The sequence below is a fragment of the Salvelinus alpinus genome, chromosome 5 (genome assembly GCF_045679555.1).
Source record: "Salvelinus alpinus chromosome 5, SLU_Salpinus.1, whole genome shotgun sequence".
Classification (NCBI taxonomy): Eukaryota; Metazoa; Chordata; class Actinopteri; order Salmoniformes; family Salmonidae; genus Salvelinus; species Salvelinus alpinus.
This window is the reverse complement of record NC_092090.1, coordinates 102,404,304-102,421,009: the sequence shown is the minus strand read 5'-3', so window position 1 is coordinate 102,421,009 and position 16,706 is coordinate 102,404,304. Positions and strand designations below refer to the sequence as shown.

Here is a 16,706-nt window from a genome sequence, read left to right as displayed (position 1 = left end):
AGACAGCTTCGTGTTATTACAGTTTCATTATTAGAAAACAGAGACAGCTTCGTGTTATTACAGTTTCATTATTAGAAAACAGAGACAGCTTCGTGTTATTACAGTTTCATTATTAGAAAACAGAGACAGCTTTGTGTTATTACAGTTTCATTATTAGAAAACAGACAGCTTTGTGTTATTACAGTTTCATTATTAGAAAACAGACAGCTTCGTGTTATTACAGTTTCATTATTAGAAAACAGAGACAGCTTTGTGTTATTACAGTGTCATTATTAGAAAACAGAGACAGCTTTGTGTTATTACAGTTTCATTATTAGAAAACAGACAGCTTTGTGTTATTACAGTTTCATTATTAGAAAACAGAGACAGCTTTGTGTTATTACAGTTTCATTATTAGAAAACAGAGACAGCTTTGTGTTATTACAGTTTCATTATTAGAAAACAGAGACAGCTTTGTGTTATTACAGTTTCATTATTAGAAAACAGAGACAGCTTTGTGTTATTACAGTTTCATTATTAGAAAACAGAGACAGCTTTGTGTTATTACAGTTTCATTATTAGAAAACAGAGACAGCTTTGTGTTATTACAGTTTCATTATTAGAAAACAGAGACAGCTTTGTGTTATTACAGTTTCATTATTAGAAAACAGAGACAGCTTCGTGTTATTACAGTTTCATTATTAGAAAACAGAGACAGCTTTGTGTTATTACAGTTTCATTATTAGAAAACAGAGACAGCTTTGTGTTATTACAGTTTCATTATTAGAAAACAGAGACAGCTTTGTGTTATTACAGTTTCATTATTAGAAAACAGAGACAGCTTCGTGTTATTACAGTTTCATTATTAGAAAACAGAGACAGCTTTGTGTTATTACAGTTTCATTATTAGAAAACAGAGACAGCTTCGTGTTATTACAGTTTCATTATTAGAAAACAGAGACAGCTTTGTGTTATTACAGTTTCATTATTAGAAAACAGAGACAGCTTCGTGTTATTACAGTTTCATTATTAGAAAACAGACAGCTTTGTGTTATTACAGTTTCATTATTAGAAAACAGAGACAGCTTTGTGTTATTACAGTTTCATTATTAGAAAACAGAGACAGCTTCGTGTTATTACAGTTTCATTATTAGAAAACAGAGACAGCTTTGTGTTATTACAGTTTCATTATTAGAAAACAGAGACAGCTTCGTGTTATTACAGTTTCATTATTAGAAAACAGAGACAGCTTTGTGTTATTACAGTGTCATTATTAGAAAACAGAGACAGCTTCGTGTTATTACAGTTTCATTATTAGAAAACAGAGACAGCTTTGTGTTATTACAGTTTCATTATTAGAAAACAGAGACAGCTTCGTGTTATTACAGTTTCATTATTAGAAAACAGAGACAGCTTTGTGTTATTACAGTTTCATTATTAGAAAACAGAGACAGCTTCGTGTTATTACAGTTTCATTATTAGAAAACAGAGACAGCTTTGTGTTATTACAGTGTCATTATTAGAAAACAGACAGCTTCGTGTTATTACAGTTTCATTATTAGAAAACAGAGACAGCTTTGTGTTATTACAGTGTCATTATTAGAAAACAGACAGCTTTGTGTTATTACAGTTTCATTATTAGAAAACAGAGACAGCTTCGTGTTATTACAGTTTCATTATTAGAAAACAGAGACAGCTTTGTGTTATTACAGTTTCATTATTAGAAAACAGACAGCTTTGTGTTATTACAGTTTCATTATTAGAAAACAGAGACAGCTTTGTGTTATTACAGTTTCATTATTAGAAAACAGAGACAGCTTTGTGTTATTACAGTTTCATTATTAGAAAACAGACAGCTTTGTGTTATTACAGTTTCATTATTAGAAAACAGACAGCTTTGTGTTATTACAGTTTCATTATTAGAAAACAGAGACAGCTTTGTGTTATTACAGTTTCATTATTAGAAAACAGAGACAGCTTTGTGTTATTACAGTTTCATTATTAGAAAACAGAGACAGCTTCGTGTTATTACAGTTTCATTATTAGAAAACAGAGACAGCTTCGTGTTATTACAGTTTCATTATTAGAAAACAGAGACAGCTTTGTGTTATTACAGTGTCATTATTAGAAAACAGACAGCTTCGTGTTATTACAGTTTCATTATTAGAAAACAGAGACAGCTTTGTGTTATTACAGTGTCATTATTAGAAAACAGACAGCTTTGTGTTATTACAGTTTCATTATTAGAAAACAGAGACAGCTTCGTGTTATTACAGTTTCATTATTAGAAAACAGAGACAGCTTTGTGTTATTACAGTTTCATTATTAGAAAACAGACAGCTTTGTGTTATTACAGTTTCATTATTAGAAAACAGAGACAGCTTTGTGTTATTACAGTTTCATTATTAGAAAACAGAGACAGCTTTGTGTTATTACAGTTTCATTATTAGAAAACAGACAGCTTTGTGTTATTACAGTTTCATTATTAGAAAACAGACAGCTTTGTGTTATTACAGTTTCATTATTAGAAAACAGAGACAGCTTTGTGTTATTACAGTTTCATTATTAGAAAACAGAGACAGCTTTGTGTTATTACAGTTTCATTATTAGAAAACAGAGACAGCTTCGTGTTATTACAGTTTCATTATTAGAAAACAGAGACAGCTTCGTGTTATTACAGTGTCATTATTAAAAACAGATGCATCAGACACGCACATTTAAATTGACACCCCAACACACACACAATATGCCAGTCCTTAAAGATAACAAGCAGACCCATCACATGATGCAGCCACCACAATGCTTGGTATATTACATTTACATTTTACATTTAAGTCATTTAGCAGACGCTCTTATCCAGAGCGACTTACAAGTTGGTGCATTCACCTTATGATGTCCAGTGGAACAACCACTTTACAATAGTGCATCTAACTCTAAGGGGGGGGGGGGGGGGGGGTTAGAATGATTACTTTATCCTATCCTAGGTATTCCTTAATATTGGAGAATGGTACTCAGTAATGTGTTGTATTTGTCCCAAACATAACACTGTGTATTCAGGACATAAAGTTAATTGCTTTCTCACACTTTTTGCAGTATTACTTTAGTGCCTTGTTGCAAACAGGATGCATGTTTTGGAATATTTGTATTCTGTACAGGCTTCCTTCTTTTCACTCTAATTAGGTTAGTATTGTGGAGTAATTACAATGTTGTTGATCCATCCTTAGTTTATCACAGCCATTAAACTCTGACCATGAGAAACAAGATTCTCTGGTCTGATGAAACCAAGATTTAACTCTTTGACCTGAATGCCAAGCGTCACGTCTGGAGGAAACCTGGCACCATCTCTACGGTGAAGCATGGTGGTGGCAGCATCATGCTGTGGGGATGTTTTTCAGCGGCAGGGACTGGGAGACTAGTCAGGATCGAGGGAAAGATGAACGGAGCAAAGTACAGAGAGATCGTTGATGAAAACCTGTTCCAGAGCGGTCAGGAGTGGCTTCGGGACAAGACTCTGAATGTCCTTGAGTGGCCCAGCCAGAGCCCGGACTTGAACCCGATCGAACATCTCTGGAGAGACCTGAAAAAAACTGTGCAGTGACGCTCCTAACCCAACCTGACAGAGCTTGAGAGGATCTGTAGAGAAGAATGGGAGAAACTCTCCAAATACAGGTGTGCCACGCCCTCCACAGAGGCATAAATCCCAGGACGAGAAGGACGGTATGAACATCTGAGTACCGCCCAGCCTACTGAATAGCATACCAGGCCAGTCACAACACGAACTTCTGGGTACCGCCCAGCCTACTGAATAGCATACCAGGCCAGTCACAACATATTTTTTTCACATTATATCAAAATGAACTTTTACCAGTTGAATGTAGACAAACATAATATTTTTCTATTATAAACAACTTTGAAGATTTTGGGGTTTAAACAATTTGCAAATGAGTCATGTTGCATAATAAAGTATGTTGAGTAATGTCGCGCAACTGATTACGGATAGAAGTAGTAGGCTACCTGGCCCGCGCGCAAATGTATGTGTCCATTTGGGATGTCTGATAGGTAAGACAATCAAATAATCACCACCACTAATGAACTGTGGAGCTTCTCAAAGTATTTTATTCTTCAATCAAGTAAACAAAGTCTCTTTTTAACATCCAATGACAATGACAATAGTTACTCAATGAAGTTGAAAAATTGTTCGAGCTCTCTCCCTTTTGATAACCACCGATACTACCGAGGCTCATAAAATACCCGATTAATTTTTATCCCTTGTGGAAATACAGCTGTTTCTGTCCAGAGCTCACTGGTGCCTGAGGGACCAGAACAGTTGGTACAATGCTGCAAGTTTGTTGGCAAGTTTTATTTGTTGGCTATATGTGGGATATTTTTACCTAGTTGGCAATAGAACAAAAGCACGTTATAATTTAAATGAAAATGTGAAGAATTGGTAAGAAATGGTAAATTGGCACTCCACATTTAAAAGGTTGCAGACCCTGGTTGTAGCCTATTACCGGCAACGTCAGGAGCTTCATAACAGAATCGGCGAAGGCCAGCAGGTGAAAGATTATTTCATCAAACAATGTGCTTAAAGCATTAGACAAGCTCAGCGCATATAGCTGATTTTATTAAAACACATTCATTAAAATGTTTTAGCAGGATGTTCCAAATACCTGTATAGCAAGAATCAAGTTTTTTTTTTTTTGGTCTCGTCGCCTTGGCTTCTCCTGCCACACAGACAGACCCCAGGCCCCTCCTCCTGCCACACAGACAGACCCCAGGCCCCTCCTCCTGCCACTCACAGACAGACCCCAGGCCCCTCCTCCTGCCACTCACAGACATACCCCAGGCCCCTCCTCCTGCCACTCACAGACAGACCCCAGGCCCCTCCTCCTGCCACTCACAGACAGACCCCAGGCCCCTCCTCCTGCCACTCACAGACATACCCCAGGCCCCTCCTCCTGCCACTCACAGACAGACCCCAGGCCCCTCCTCCTGCCACTCACAGACAGACCCCAGGCCCCTCCTCCTGCCACTCACAGACAGACCCCAGGCCCCTCCTCCTGCCACTCACAGACAGACCCCATGCCACTCCTCCTGCCACTCACAGACAGACCCCATGCCACTCACAGACAGACCCCAGGCCCCTCCTCCTGCCACTCATAGACAGACTCCAGGCCACTCCTCCTGCCACTCATAGACAGACCCCAGGCCACTCCTCTTGCCACTCATAGACAGACCCCAGGCCCCTCCTCCTGCCACTCACAGACAGACCCCAGGCCCCTCCTCCTGCCACTCACAGACAGACCCCATGCCACTCCTCCTGCCACTCACAGACAGACCCCAGGCCCCTCCTCCTGCCACTCACAGACAGACCCCATGCCACTCCTCCTGCCACTCACAGACAGACCCCAGGCCACTCCTCCTGCCACTCACAGACAGACCCCAGGCCCCTCCTCCTGCCACTCACAGACAGACCCCAGGCCCCTCCTCCTGCCACTCACAGACAGACCCCTCCTCCTGCCACTCACAGACAGACCCCAGGCCCCTCCTCCTGCCACTCACAGACAGACCCCAGGCCCCTCCTCCTGCCACTCACAGACAGACCCCAGGCCCCTCCTCCTGCCACTCACACAGACAGACCCCAGGCCCCTCCTCCTGCCACTCACAAAGATTAAATATCACTTCTTCCTCTCTGACAGCAAGCAGTTTCAACTCGCTTTATGCAGTTGAGGTTTTAACCAACAGAATCAGTCGATGTGCATGGATCTGGTTAAATTTGTATCAAAAAAGGGCATTTTGATATACAGACTTGAAAACCAGATCAGTGATTGCAAAAATACAGGTCAACTATTTTGATAAAATAATTAGATTATTTATGGGTCTTGTGGTTGTGGAAGGCGTATATTTATACAGGTATGAATACAAGCGCTCAATTCACTGGATTATTTGTGACTATATTTGTGTATTGATCTTTAATTGTGCAACAAAATGTATTTAGAGAAATTTTCAAAAATCGAGATATCAAGAAAAGCCCATAGGTTTGAAGAAATCGAGATATCATTTTTAGGCCATATAGCCCTGCCCTATGGTAGGGTTAAGGTAGGTAAGGGGACTGTCTCACCTGATGCCAGCAGCCACCTGGTAGGGTGTGGTCTTCCAGGACTCAGCCTCCACCACCTTCCCATCTGGCAGAGTCACCTTGATGGGTTTACTGTCCTTCTCTGCCCTCTCGGCCATCAGAGCATCATGCTCCTCCTTCAGTCTGGTGTACAGGGACAGACGCTCCTCCATGTACCCAGGAGGAGGGGACAGCTAGAGGGGGAAGAATGAAGAGAGTGAATCCTTCAGTCTGGTGTACAGGGACAGACGCTCCTCCATGTACCCAGGAGGAGGGGACAGCTAGAGGGGGAAGAAGGAAGAGAGTGAATCCTTCAGTCTGGTGAACAGAGACAGATGCTCCGCTAACCACAGGAGAGGAGGGGACAGCTAGAGGGGGAAGAAGGAAGAGAGTGAATCCTTCAGTCTGGTGAACAGAGACAGATGCTCCGCTATCCACAGGAGAGGAGGGGACAGCTAGAGGGGGAAGAAGGAAGAGAGTGAATCCTTCAGTCTGGTGAACAGAGACAGATGCTCCGCTATCCACAGGAGAGGAGGGGACAGCTAGAGGGGGAAGAAGGAAGAGAGTGAATCCTTCAGTCTGGTGAACAGAGACAGATGCTCCGCTATCCACAGGAGAGGAGGGGACAGCTAGAGGGGGAAGAATGAAGAGAGTGAATCCTTCAGTCTGGTGAACAGAGACAGATGCTCCGCTATCCACAGGAGAGGAGGGGACAGCTAGAGGGGGAGAGTGAGAACGGACAGGGGGGGTGGAGAGAAGTGAGAGACCGTAAGTGAACGGACGGACGGGAATGATAAGAGTGTAAGTGAACACACGGGTAGGGGGAGAGAGTATAAGTGAGTGAACAGACAGCCAGAGGGGAAAGGAGAGAAGTCTTGAGTTATGTGTATCAAGACAGCTAGAGGAAGGAGGAGAGATGGACAGAAGGAGAGATTGAGACAGTGACTGCCATCTACTCTGCCACTTACCTCTGTCTTCCCACCAGCGTCAGTGACTGCCATCTACTCCGCCACTTACCTCTGTCTTCCCACCAGCGTCAGTGACTGCCATCTACTCTGCCACTTACCTCTGTCTTCCCACCAGCGTCTCCCGCTGCAGCCTTCTTCTTCTTCTTCTCTCCATCTTTGCCTCCTCCTCCCTGAACAAAAGTCAGATAATGGGTGTGGTTAGCTCATGAATAAACATTGACCATAACTGCATTAGTCATAACTAACAATTTATATTTATTTTATTTGACCTTTATTTAACCAGGTAGGCCAGTTGAGAACAAGTTCTCATTTACAACTGCGACCTGGCCAAGATAAAGCAAAGCAGTGCGACACACAACAACAACACAGAGTTACAGTGCATTGAACTACATTATCTAGGCCACACAGAGCAGCCAAACCTGCTGTGCAAACAAGGTTGAGACTGTTGTTGACACAACTAGTTAGGATGGCGAGCATTATAGAACATAGCGCCCAAACTCTAGGCCGCATTCTAACAAAGGTACATTCATTATGAACGTCGCCAAAGGCGTGGAGGCGAGGCTTTGTGGGAACTACCTCCGACTACAACGACTAGCCAAAGGTCAATACTTCAAAACATTTAAATTATCAAATGCCCAACGTTGCACCTGTGTTTGTCCTTTGTAGTTGCGTGTCTTTCTTTACTGAAATCTCTAGTTTTTCAATCAACGTTAATCAAATACAACCACCGACCGTTTGCTCATTGCTGTTGCTCTAAAACGGCAACTCAGCGCATGTGCCCGTTTAATTCAACAAGGAAAGTCGGTAGTGGTATTTGATCAACGTTTATTGAATAACTTTGTTTCAGCAAACAGATAAAAATACACGCAACTAGAGGACAAACATAGGTACAAGGTGGGCCTTTCGTAATTATATATATATTTTAAGTATTGATGTAGTAGGAGCTAGATTCCACAATGCCTGGTCTCGGCTCCACGCCGTTAGTGAAGTTCATCAGAAACTTCTTTCACCAAGACGCCTTCGTCCAACAACTTAGCTATGTGTAACGGAAATGTGTCATGATCAAGGGCTAAATAGAGCATATATAGAACAAATGGAATATAGGGCATCAATACAGAATACGATACAATAATAGTAAAACAATTAAATTCACACGAGACATTAGACAGTACTATAGCTAGCTACTGTAACTAACTCTGCAATCAATAGCCTAACAAAGTATAGCTAGCTAATTCGAAGATAATATTAAATAGCTTACTGGAATGTTTAAGATAAGGAATATTCTTTGAGAAGCCGTTATTATATATTGAGGAGTAAAGCCCTTGCTAACGATAGCTAGCTGTCATATGTATCAGATTGGCTAGCAGTTAGCTATCTAGTTAGCTTAGCATCAGGTCAACAATGATGACAGCATGCATGCGTGATGGTACGCAAAGGGACTTAGCCAATAGCCACGCTACCTTTTTCCCTTCGTCAACTTTCAACTCCTTCATTTGCTCCGCCATGCTCTTTTCCGACATTATACGATTACTATACCCGTAAATATATATTGTATATGGTGTTAACTGAATCAGTTCAGCCAGCTCACCGGCAAGATCGTGTCCCGGATATTGCGTGATACCTTCGTCACTAACTGATGCAATCATTGCTGATTTGATTGACAGCAGCGTTGAGCCAATTATGGCTCGCGTCGTGGGCTTGTGGCGGTCGTCAGTAGTTAACCACAGCCACAAAGTCATACACCCCGCCTATTTCTACCATTTCGCTTCTCTAAAGCGAAATCTGTTTCTAAACCTAACCACATTGCTAACATTATGCCTAACCCGAACCTTTAATGAAGACAAAAATTCATGAACACAAAATGTATTTTTTGATCATAAATTCCAATTCGACTTTGTGGCTGTGGTAACTAATGGAAACAGTTGGTTGCAGTAATATTATGCTGTGGTGGGGAGAAGAAAAAAAAAATCTGTAAAACATGATTCACAAATTTCAGAAGAAATTTGAATGCTGTTCATAGACTAAGGCTCAGCATTTAACACCATAATGCCCTCTAAGCTAAGGTCCCTAGGATGAACACCTTCTTCTGTATCCTGGACTTCCTGACGGGCCGCCCCAGATGGTGAGGGTAGGCAACAACACATCCGCAACACTGACCCTCAACACTGGAGTCCCTCAAATGTTTTTAAATTATGCACAATTTCTTCCAGAAAACTGTTGAAATTAAAAAACATTTTGGTATCCACATATGTATGTCCTCAGGGCTCCCGAGTGGCGCAGCGGTCTAAGGCACTGCATCTCAGTGTAAGAGGTGTCACTGCAGTCCCTGGTTCGTATCCAGGCTGCATCACATCTGGCCGTGATTGGGGGTCCCATAGAGTGGTGCACAATTGGCCCAGTGTCGGCCGTGGTAGGCCGCCATTATCAATAAAAAGTTGTTAAATAATTTTTTTTTTTAAGTCTTCAGTGTACCGTTGAACAAAACAAAAATCGGAATAATTTACTAAATGTTAGCTTATTCCACAAAGAAATCCTAAAATGGCCTGTCTGATATTATTGGCACCTTCTAGAAGTAGCTTTAAACCTCTTATGGCTGAGATCGGCTAAGATCCCGTTAACTGGAACAATTTGACAACAGCCAGTGAAAGTGCAGGGCGCCAAATTCAAAACAACACAAATCTTTTAATTAAAATTCCTCAAACATAGAAGTATTTTACACCATTTTAAAGATAAACTTGTTAATCCCACCACAGTGTCCGATTTCAAAAAGGCTTTACGACGAAAGCACACCAAAAGATGATGTTAGGTCTGCACCTATTCACAGAAAAACACAGCCATTTGTCCAGCCAAAGAGAGTAGTCACAAAAAGCAGAAATAGAGATAAAATTAATCACTAACCTTTGATGATCTTCATCAGATGACACACATAGGACTTAATGTTCGATAAAGTGCATATTTATATCCAAAAATATCAGTTTACATTGGCGCGTTACATTCAGTAATGTTTTGCTTCCAAAACATCCAGTGATTTTGCAGAGAGCCACATCAATTTACAGAAATAGTCATCATAAACTTTAATATAAGATACAAGTGTTATGCACAGAATTAGAGATATACTTCTCCTTAATGCAACCGCTGTGTCAGATTTAAAAAAACTTTACGGAAAAAGCAAACCATGCAATAATCGGAGTACAGCACTCAGACAACAAAACCAGCCATACAGATATCCGCCATGTTGGAGTCAACAGAAGTCAGAACTAGCGTTATAAATATTCACTTACCTTTGATGATCTTCATCAGAATGCACTCCCAGGAATCCCAGTTCCACAATACATTTTGATTTGTTCGATAAAGTACACCATTTATGTCCAAATAACTCCTTTTTGTTCGCGCGTTTAGCCTAGTAATCCAAATTCATGAGGCATGAGCAGACGAAAAGTCCAAAAGTTCCGTTACAGTCCGTAGAAACATGTCAAACGATGTATAGAATCAAACTTTAGGATGTTTTTATCATAAATCTTCAATAATGTTTCAACCGGAGAATTCCTTTGTCTTCAGAAATGCAATGGAATGCAAGCTAACTCTCACGTGAATGTGCGTGGTCAGCTCGTGGCACTCTGCCAGACCCCTGACACAAAGAGCCCTCATTCCCCCCTCCTTCACAGTAGAAGCATCAACCAAGGTTCTAAAGACTGTTGACATCTAGTGGAAGCCTTAGGAAGTGCAATATGACCAATATCCCACTGTGTATTCGATAGGCAATGAGTTGAAAAACTACAAACCTCAGATTTCCCACTTCCTGGTTGGATTTCTTCTCAGGTTTTTGCCTGCCATATATGTTCTGTTATACTCACAGACATCATTCAAACAGTTTTAGAAACTTCAGAGTGTTTTCTATCCAAATATATTAATAATATGCATATCTTAGCTTCTGGGACTGAGTAGCAGGCAGTTTACTCTGGGCACCTTATTCATCCAAGCTACTCAATACTGCCCCTCAGTCCCAAAGAAGTTTTAACACGCTTTTTTCCATTAATATACTTCTTCATTTCCTGTGTTATCATTTACACACTGTCATTTTTCTTTTGTCTTAGCCTCTATTTAAAAAATAATCACTTTTCCTTGACTGAATAATAATTCTCCCTTGACTGTGCATTTTTCCGTCAGTTCTTACTTTCACCACTATCGGCTAATTGTTGACTGTTTTTGTGCTTGCCAGTTAGCTAGCAGTTCTCAGCTATTAGCAGCCAATGGCTAGCAGTTCTCAGCTATTAGCAGCCAATGGCTAGCAGTTCTCAGCTATTAGCAGCCAATGGCTAGCAGTTCTCAGCTATTAGCAGCCAATGGCTAGCAGTTCTCAGCTATTAGCAGCCAATGGCTAGCAGTTCTCAGCTATTACCAGCCAATGGCTAGCAGTTTCTCTTCTGCCGATTAAAAACGGATGATTGCCATCATTCTTTCAATTCGTTAATGAATTATTTAATATAACAAATCATACATTAAACCTTGTAAACGATTCATGGTAATTCTTGGTTACCTCGTAAACAATTAATTTAGACCTGGCGTTTATTTAAAACAGCCATTTATTTACTGAAATGTGTGCTGTTGCCTGGCTATTAAAAGGGACAGGTAGCTATTTGAGACTTGCATTTATATGAAGTTTTACTATATGCATTTATATACGAGACCACGCCCACATGAATGTTTATTGGTCAGTATTGTTTGATGTTGTTTGAGATGCTATCGTGGAAAAACTATTTGAGAGCTTGGTCCATAGACGCCATGTATCAAGTTTTGTGCAGACCGGTAATTCTGTGCCAGAGGAGTAGTGTTTGAAGTGTAGCAGGTCCCAACCTTATGGGTTCTTGAGGGAAATGTGTTCCTTGTGAGGAGAGGGACCTTATCACCCAGGAATCAGATGGGGTGCGGGGGCTGATCTTTCAAAGTTAGCATTTTCAATTGCTTGTTATAGTGCCACAATGTGGCCAATTGGCATGGTATTGCATGAGAGCGTGTGGCCCTTGGCCCTTAACCATCATGCATGAGAGCGTGTGGCCCTTGGCCCTTAACCATCATGCATGAGAGGGTGTGGCCCTTAACCATTATGCATGAGAGGGCGTGGCCCTTAACCATCATGCATGAGAGGGTGTGGCCCTTGGCTCTTAACCATCATGCATGAGAGGGTGTGGCCCTTGGCCCTTAACCATCATGCATGAGAGGGTGTGGCCCTTGGCCCTTTACCATCATGCAGCCTGCTCTTTACCATTCACTAATCAGCAGGAGAAGGAAATTAATAACCAACTGCAACAAATACAATAGCATTTGGCTGCTGAACCCCTCGCTTCCGGGTTGGAGCGAGTGGTCGCATTTCGCATTTCGCTCCGCAGGTAGTATTACATTTCATTACAGTACAACGGTTTGATCTTAGCTAGCTACATAGCCGTCTTTGTATCAAAGATAATTGTGTAGTTTAGAGTAATTATTGTAATTACCGAGGTTAGCTAGTCAGCTATTTTCATCCTTCTAACGTAGTCAACACTGCTAGCTAGCCAGCAGCTAGCAGCTAGCCAACGTCTACCGTCTACCGAATAGCAGCACTGTAGAAACTATTACATTAGTTTCTACATTACAACGGAACGACTTGATTAGTGTAGTGTTAGCTAGCTACATAGTTGTCGTTGCTGTCTTTGTATCCAAGGTAATTGTGTAGTTTAGAGTAATTATCGTAATTACCGAGGTTAGCTAGCCAGCTATTTTCGTCCTAACTTAGGCAACACTGCTAGCAAGCCAGCAGTTAGCCAACGTCTACCGTCTACCGAATTGCAGCACTGTAGAAACTATTACATTACAACGGAACGACTTGATTAGTGTAGTGTTAGCTAGCTACATAGTTGTCTTTGCTGTCTTTGTATCCAAGATAATTGTGTAGTTTAGAGTAATTGTCAAGGTTACCTAGCCAGTTACCGAGGCTACCTAGCCAGCTACACTTTCAAACTAAGTCAACAACGCAGCCACTGCTAGCTAGCCTACTCCACCAGCCAGCAGCACTGTATCATTTTAGTCAATAAGATTTTTTGCAACGTAAGCTTAACTTTCTGAACATTCGAGACGTGTAGTCCACTTGTCATTCCAATCTCCTTTGCATTACCGTAGCCTCTTCTGTAGCCTGTCAACTATGTGTCTGTCTATCCCTCTTCTCTCCTCTCTGCACAGACCATACAAACGCTTCACACCGCGTGGCCGCCGCCACTCTAACCTGGTGGTCCCAGCGCGCACGACCCACGTGGAGTTCCAGGTCTCCGGCAGCCTCTGGAACTGCCGATCTGCGGCCAACAAGGCAGAGTTCATCTCAGCCTATGCTTCCCTCCAGTCCCTCGACTTCTTGGCACTGACGGAAACATGGATTACCACAGATAACACTGCTACTCCTACTGCTCTCTCCTCGTCTGCCCACGTGTTCTCGCACACCCCGAGAGCTTCTGGTCAGCGGGGTGGTGGCACTGGGATCCTCATCTCTCCCAAGTGGACATTCTCTCTTTCTCCCCTGACCCATCTGTCTATCGCCTCCTTTGAATTCCATGCTGTCACAGTTACCAGCCCTTTCAAGCTTAACATCCTTATCATTTATCGCCCCCCAGGTTCCCTTGGAGAGTTCATCAATGAGCTTGACGCCTTGATAAGTTCCTTTCCTGAGGATGGCTCACCTCTCACAGTTCTGGGTGACTTTAACCTCCCCACGTCTACCTTTGACTCATTCCTCTCTGCCTCCTTCTTTCCACTCCTCTCCTCTTTTGACCTCACCCTCTCACCTTCCCCCCCTACTCACAAGGCAGGCAATACGCTTGACCTCATCTTTACTAGATGCTGTTCTTCCACTAATCTCATTGCAACTCCCCTCCAAGTCTCCGACCACTACCTTGTATCCTTTTCCCTCTCGCTCTCATCCAACACTTCCCACACTGCCCCTACTCGGATGGTATCGCGCCGTCCCAACCTTCGCTCTCTCTCCCCCGCTACTCTCTCCTCTTCCATCCTATCATCTCTTCCCTCTGCTCAAACCTTCTCCAACCTATCTCCTGATTCTGCCTCCTCAACCCTCCTCTCCTCCCTTTCTGCATCCTTTAACTCTCTATGTCCCCTATCCTCCAGGCCGGCTCGGTCCTCCCCTCCTGCTCCGTGGCTCGACGACTCATTGCGAGCTCACAGAACAGGGCTCCGGGCAGCCGAGCGGAAATGGAGGAAAACTCGCCTCCCTGCGGACCTGGCATCCTTTCACTCCCTCCTCTCTACATTCTCCTCTTCTGTCTCTGCTGCTAAAGCCACTTTCTACCACTCTAAATTCCAAGCATCTGCCTCTAACCCTAGGAAGCTCTTTGCCACCTTCTCCTCCCTCCTGAATCCTCCTCCCCCTCCCCCCTCCTCCTCCCTCTCTGCGGATGACTTCGTCAACCATTTTGAAAAGAAGGTCGACGACATCCGATCCTCGTTTGCTAAGTCAAACGACACCGCTGGTTCTGCTCACACTGCCCTACCCTGTGCTTTGACCTCTTTCTCCCCTCTCTCTCCAGATGAAATCTCGCGTCTTGTGACGGCCGGCCGCCCAACAACCTGCCCGCTTGACCCTATCCCCTCCTCTCTTCTCCAGGCCATTTCCGGAGACCTTCTCCCTTACCTCACCTCGCTCATCAACTCATCCTTGACCGCTGGCTACGTCCCTTCCGCCTTCAAGAGAGCGAGAGTTGCACCCCTGCTGAAAAAACCTACACTCGATCCCTCCGATGTCAACAACTACAGACCAGTATCCCTTCTTTCTTTTCTCTCCAAAACTCTTGAACGTGCCGTCCTTGGCCAGCTCTCCTGCTATCTCTCTCAGAATGACCTTCTTGATCCAAATCAGTCAGGTTTCAAGACTAGTCATTCAACTGAGACTGCTCTTCTCTGTGTCACGGAGGCGCTCCGCACTGCTAAAGCTAACTCTCTCTCCTCTGCTCTCAGCCTTCTAGACCTATCGGCTGCCTTTGATACAGTGAACCATCAGATCCTCCTCTCCACCCTCTCCGAGTTGGGCATCTCCGGCGCGGCCCACGCTTGGATTGCGTCCTACCTGACAGGTCGCTCCTACCAGGTGGCGTGGCGAGAATCTGTCTCCGCACCACGTGCTCTCACCACTGGTGTCCCCCAGGGCTCTGTTCTAGGCCCTCTCCTATTCTCGCTATACACCAAGTCACTTGGCTCTGTCATATCCTCACATGGTCTCTCCTATCATTGCTATGCAGACGACACACAATTAATCTTCTCCTTTCCCCCTTCTGATAACCAGGTGGCGAATCGCATCTCTGCATGTCTGGCAGACATATCAGTGTGGATGACGGATCACCACCTCAAGCTGAACCTCGGCAAGACGGAGCTGCTCTTCCTCCCGGGGAAGGACTGCCCGTTCCATGATCTCGCCATCACGGTTGACAACTCCATTGTGTCCCCCTCCCAGAGTGCTAAGAACCTTGGCGTGATCCTGGACAACACGCTGTCGTTCTCAACTAACATCAAGGCGGTGACCCGTTCCTGTAGGTTCATGCTCTACAACATTCGCAGAGTACGACCCTGCCTCACACAGGAAGCGGCGCAGGTCCTAATCCAGGCACTTGTCATCTCCCGTCTGGACTACTGCAACTCGCTGTTGGCTGGGCTCCCTGCCTGTGCCATTAAACCCCTACAACTCATCCAGAACGCCGCAGCCCGTCTGGTGTTCAACCTTCCCAAGTTCTCTCACGTCACCCCGCTCCTCCGCTCTCTCCACTGGCTTCCAGTTGAAGCTTGCATCCGCTACAAGACCATGGTCCTTGCCTACGGAGCTGTGAGGGGAACGGCACCTCCGTACCTTCAGGCTCTGATCAGGCCCTACACCCAAACAAGGGCACTGCGTTCATCCACCTCTGGCCTGCTCGCCTCCCTACCTCTGAGGAAGTACAGCTCCCGCTCAGCCCAAGTCAAAACTGTTCGCTGCTCTGGCACCCCAATGGTGGAACAAACTCCCCCACGACGCCAGGTCAGCGGAGTCAATCACCACCTTCCGGAAACACCTGAAACACCACCTCTTTAAGGAATACCTAGGATAGGATAAAGTAATCCTTCTACCCCACCCCCCCCCTTAAAAGAGTTAGATGCACTATTGTAAAGTGGTTGTTCCACTGGATATCATAAGGTGAATGTACCAACTTGTAAGTCGCTCTGGATAAGAGCGTCTGCTAACTGACTTAAATGTAAATGTATACAGTAGCTGAAAGCAGCGATGAGGTCCAAGCCTTTTCGCCCATTCCACCTTTTTCGACCTTTCAAATATTATTTTACAAGTCGTAACATTTTGTTCAACTTCACTGGGCAGCAAGTAGCCTGGCGGTTAAGCACATTGGGCCAGTAACCGTAAGGTCGCTGGTTTCAAATCCCCGAGCCGACTATGTGAAAAATCTGCTGATCTGCTTATCTGCAATAATTGCTCCTTTAAGTGGCTCTGGATAAGAGAGTCTGCTGAATGACTCACTACTGTAGTGGCTGGATCAGAGAGTCTGCTAAATGACTCACTACTGTAGTGACTCTGGATCAGAGAGTCTGCTAAATGACTCACTACTGTAGTGGCTCTGGAT

General features: G+C 43.9%; 1 protein-coding gene across 1 annotated transcript in view; it reads right to left on the bottom strand.

Annotated features, from left to right (window-relative positions):
• tars1 (threonyl-tRNA synthetase 1) overlaps positions 1–8,693 on the bottom strand; it is an 84,796-nt gene extending 76,103 nt beyond the window's left edge. The window contains exons 1-3 of the mRNA XM_071404430.1: positions 8,526–8,693; positions 7,164–7,235; positions 6,101–6,291 (exon numbers count right to left, since the gene is read on the bottom strand). Of these exons, the coding sequence (XP_071260531.1) occupies positions 6,101–6,291; positions 7,164–7,235; positions 8,526–8,585 (323 nt within the window). The 5' untranslated portion in view covers positions 8,586–8,693. The remainder of the gene's footprint in view (positions 1–6,100; positions 6,292–7,163; positions 7,236–8,525) is intronic.
• Positions 8,694–16,706: the final 8,013 nt, after the last annotated feature.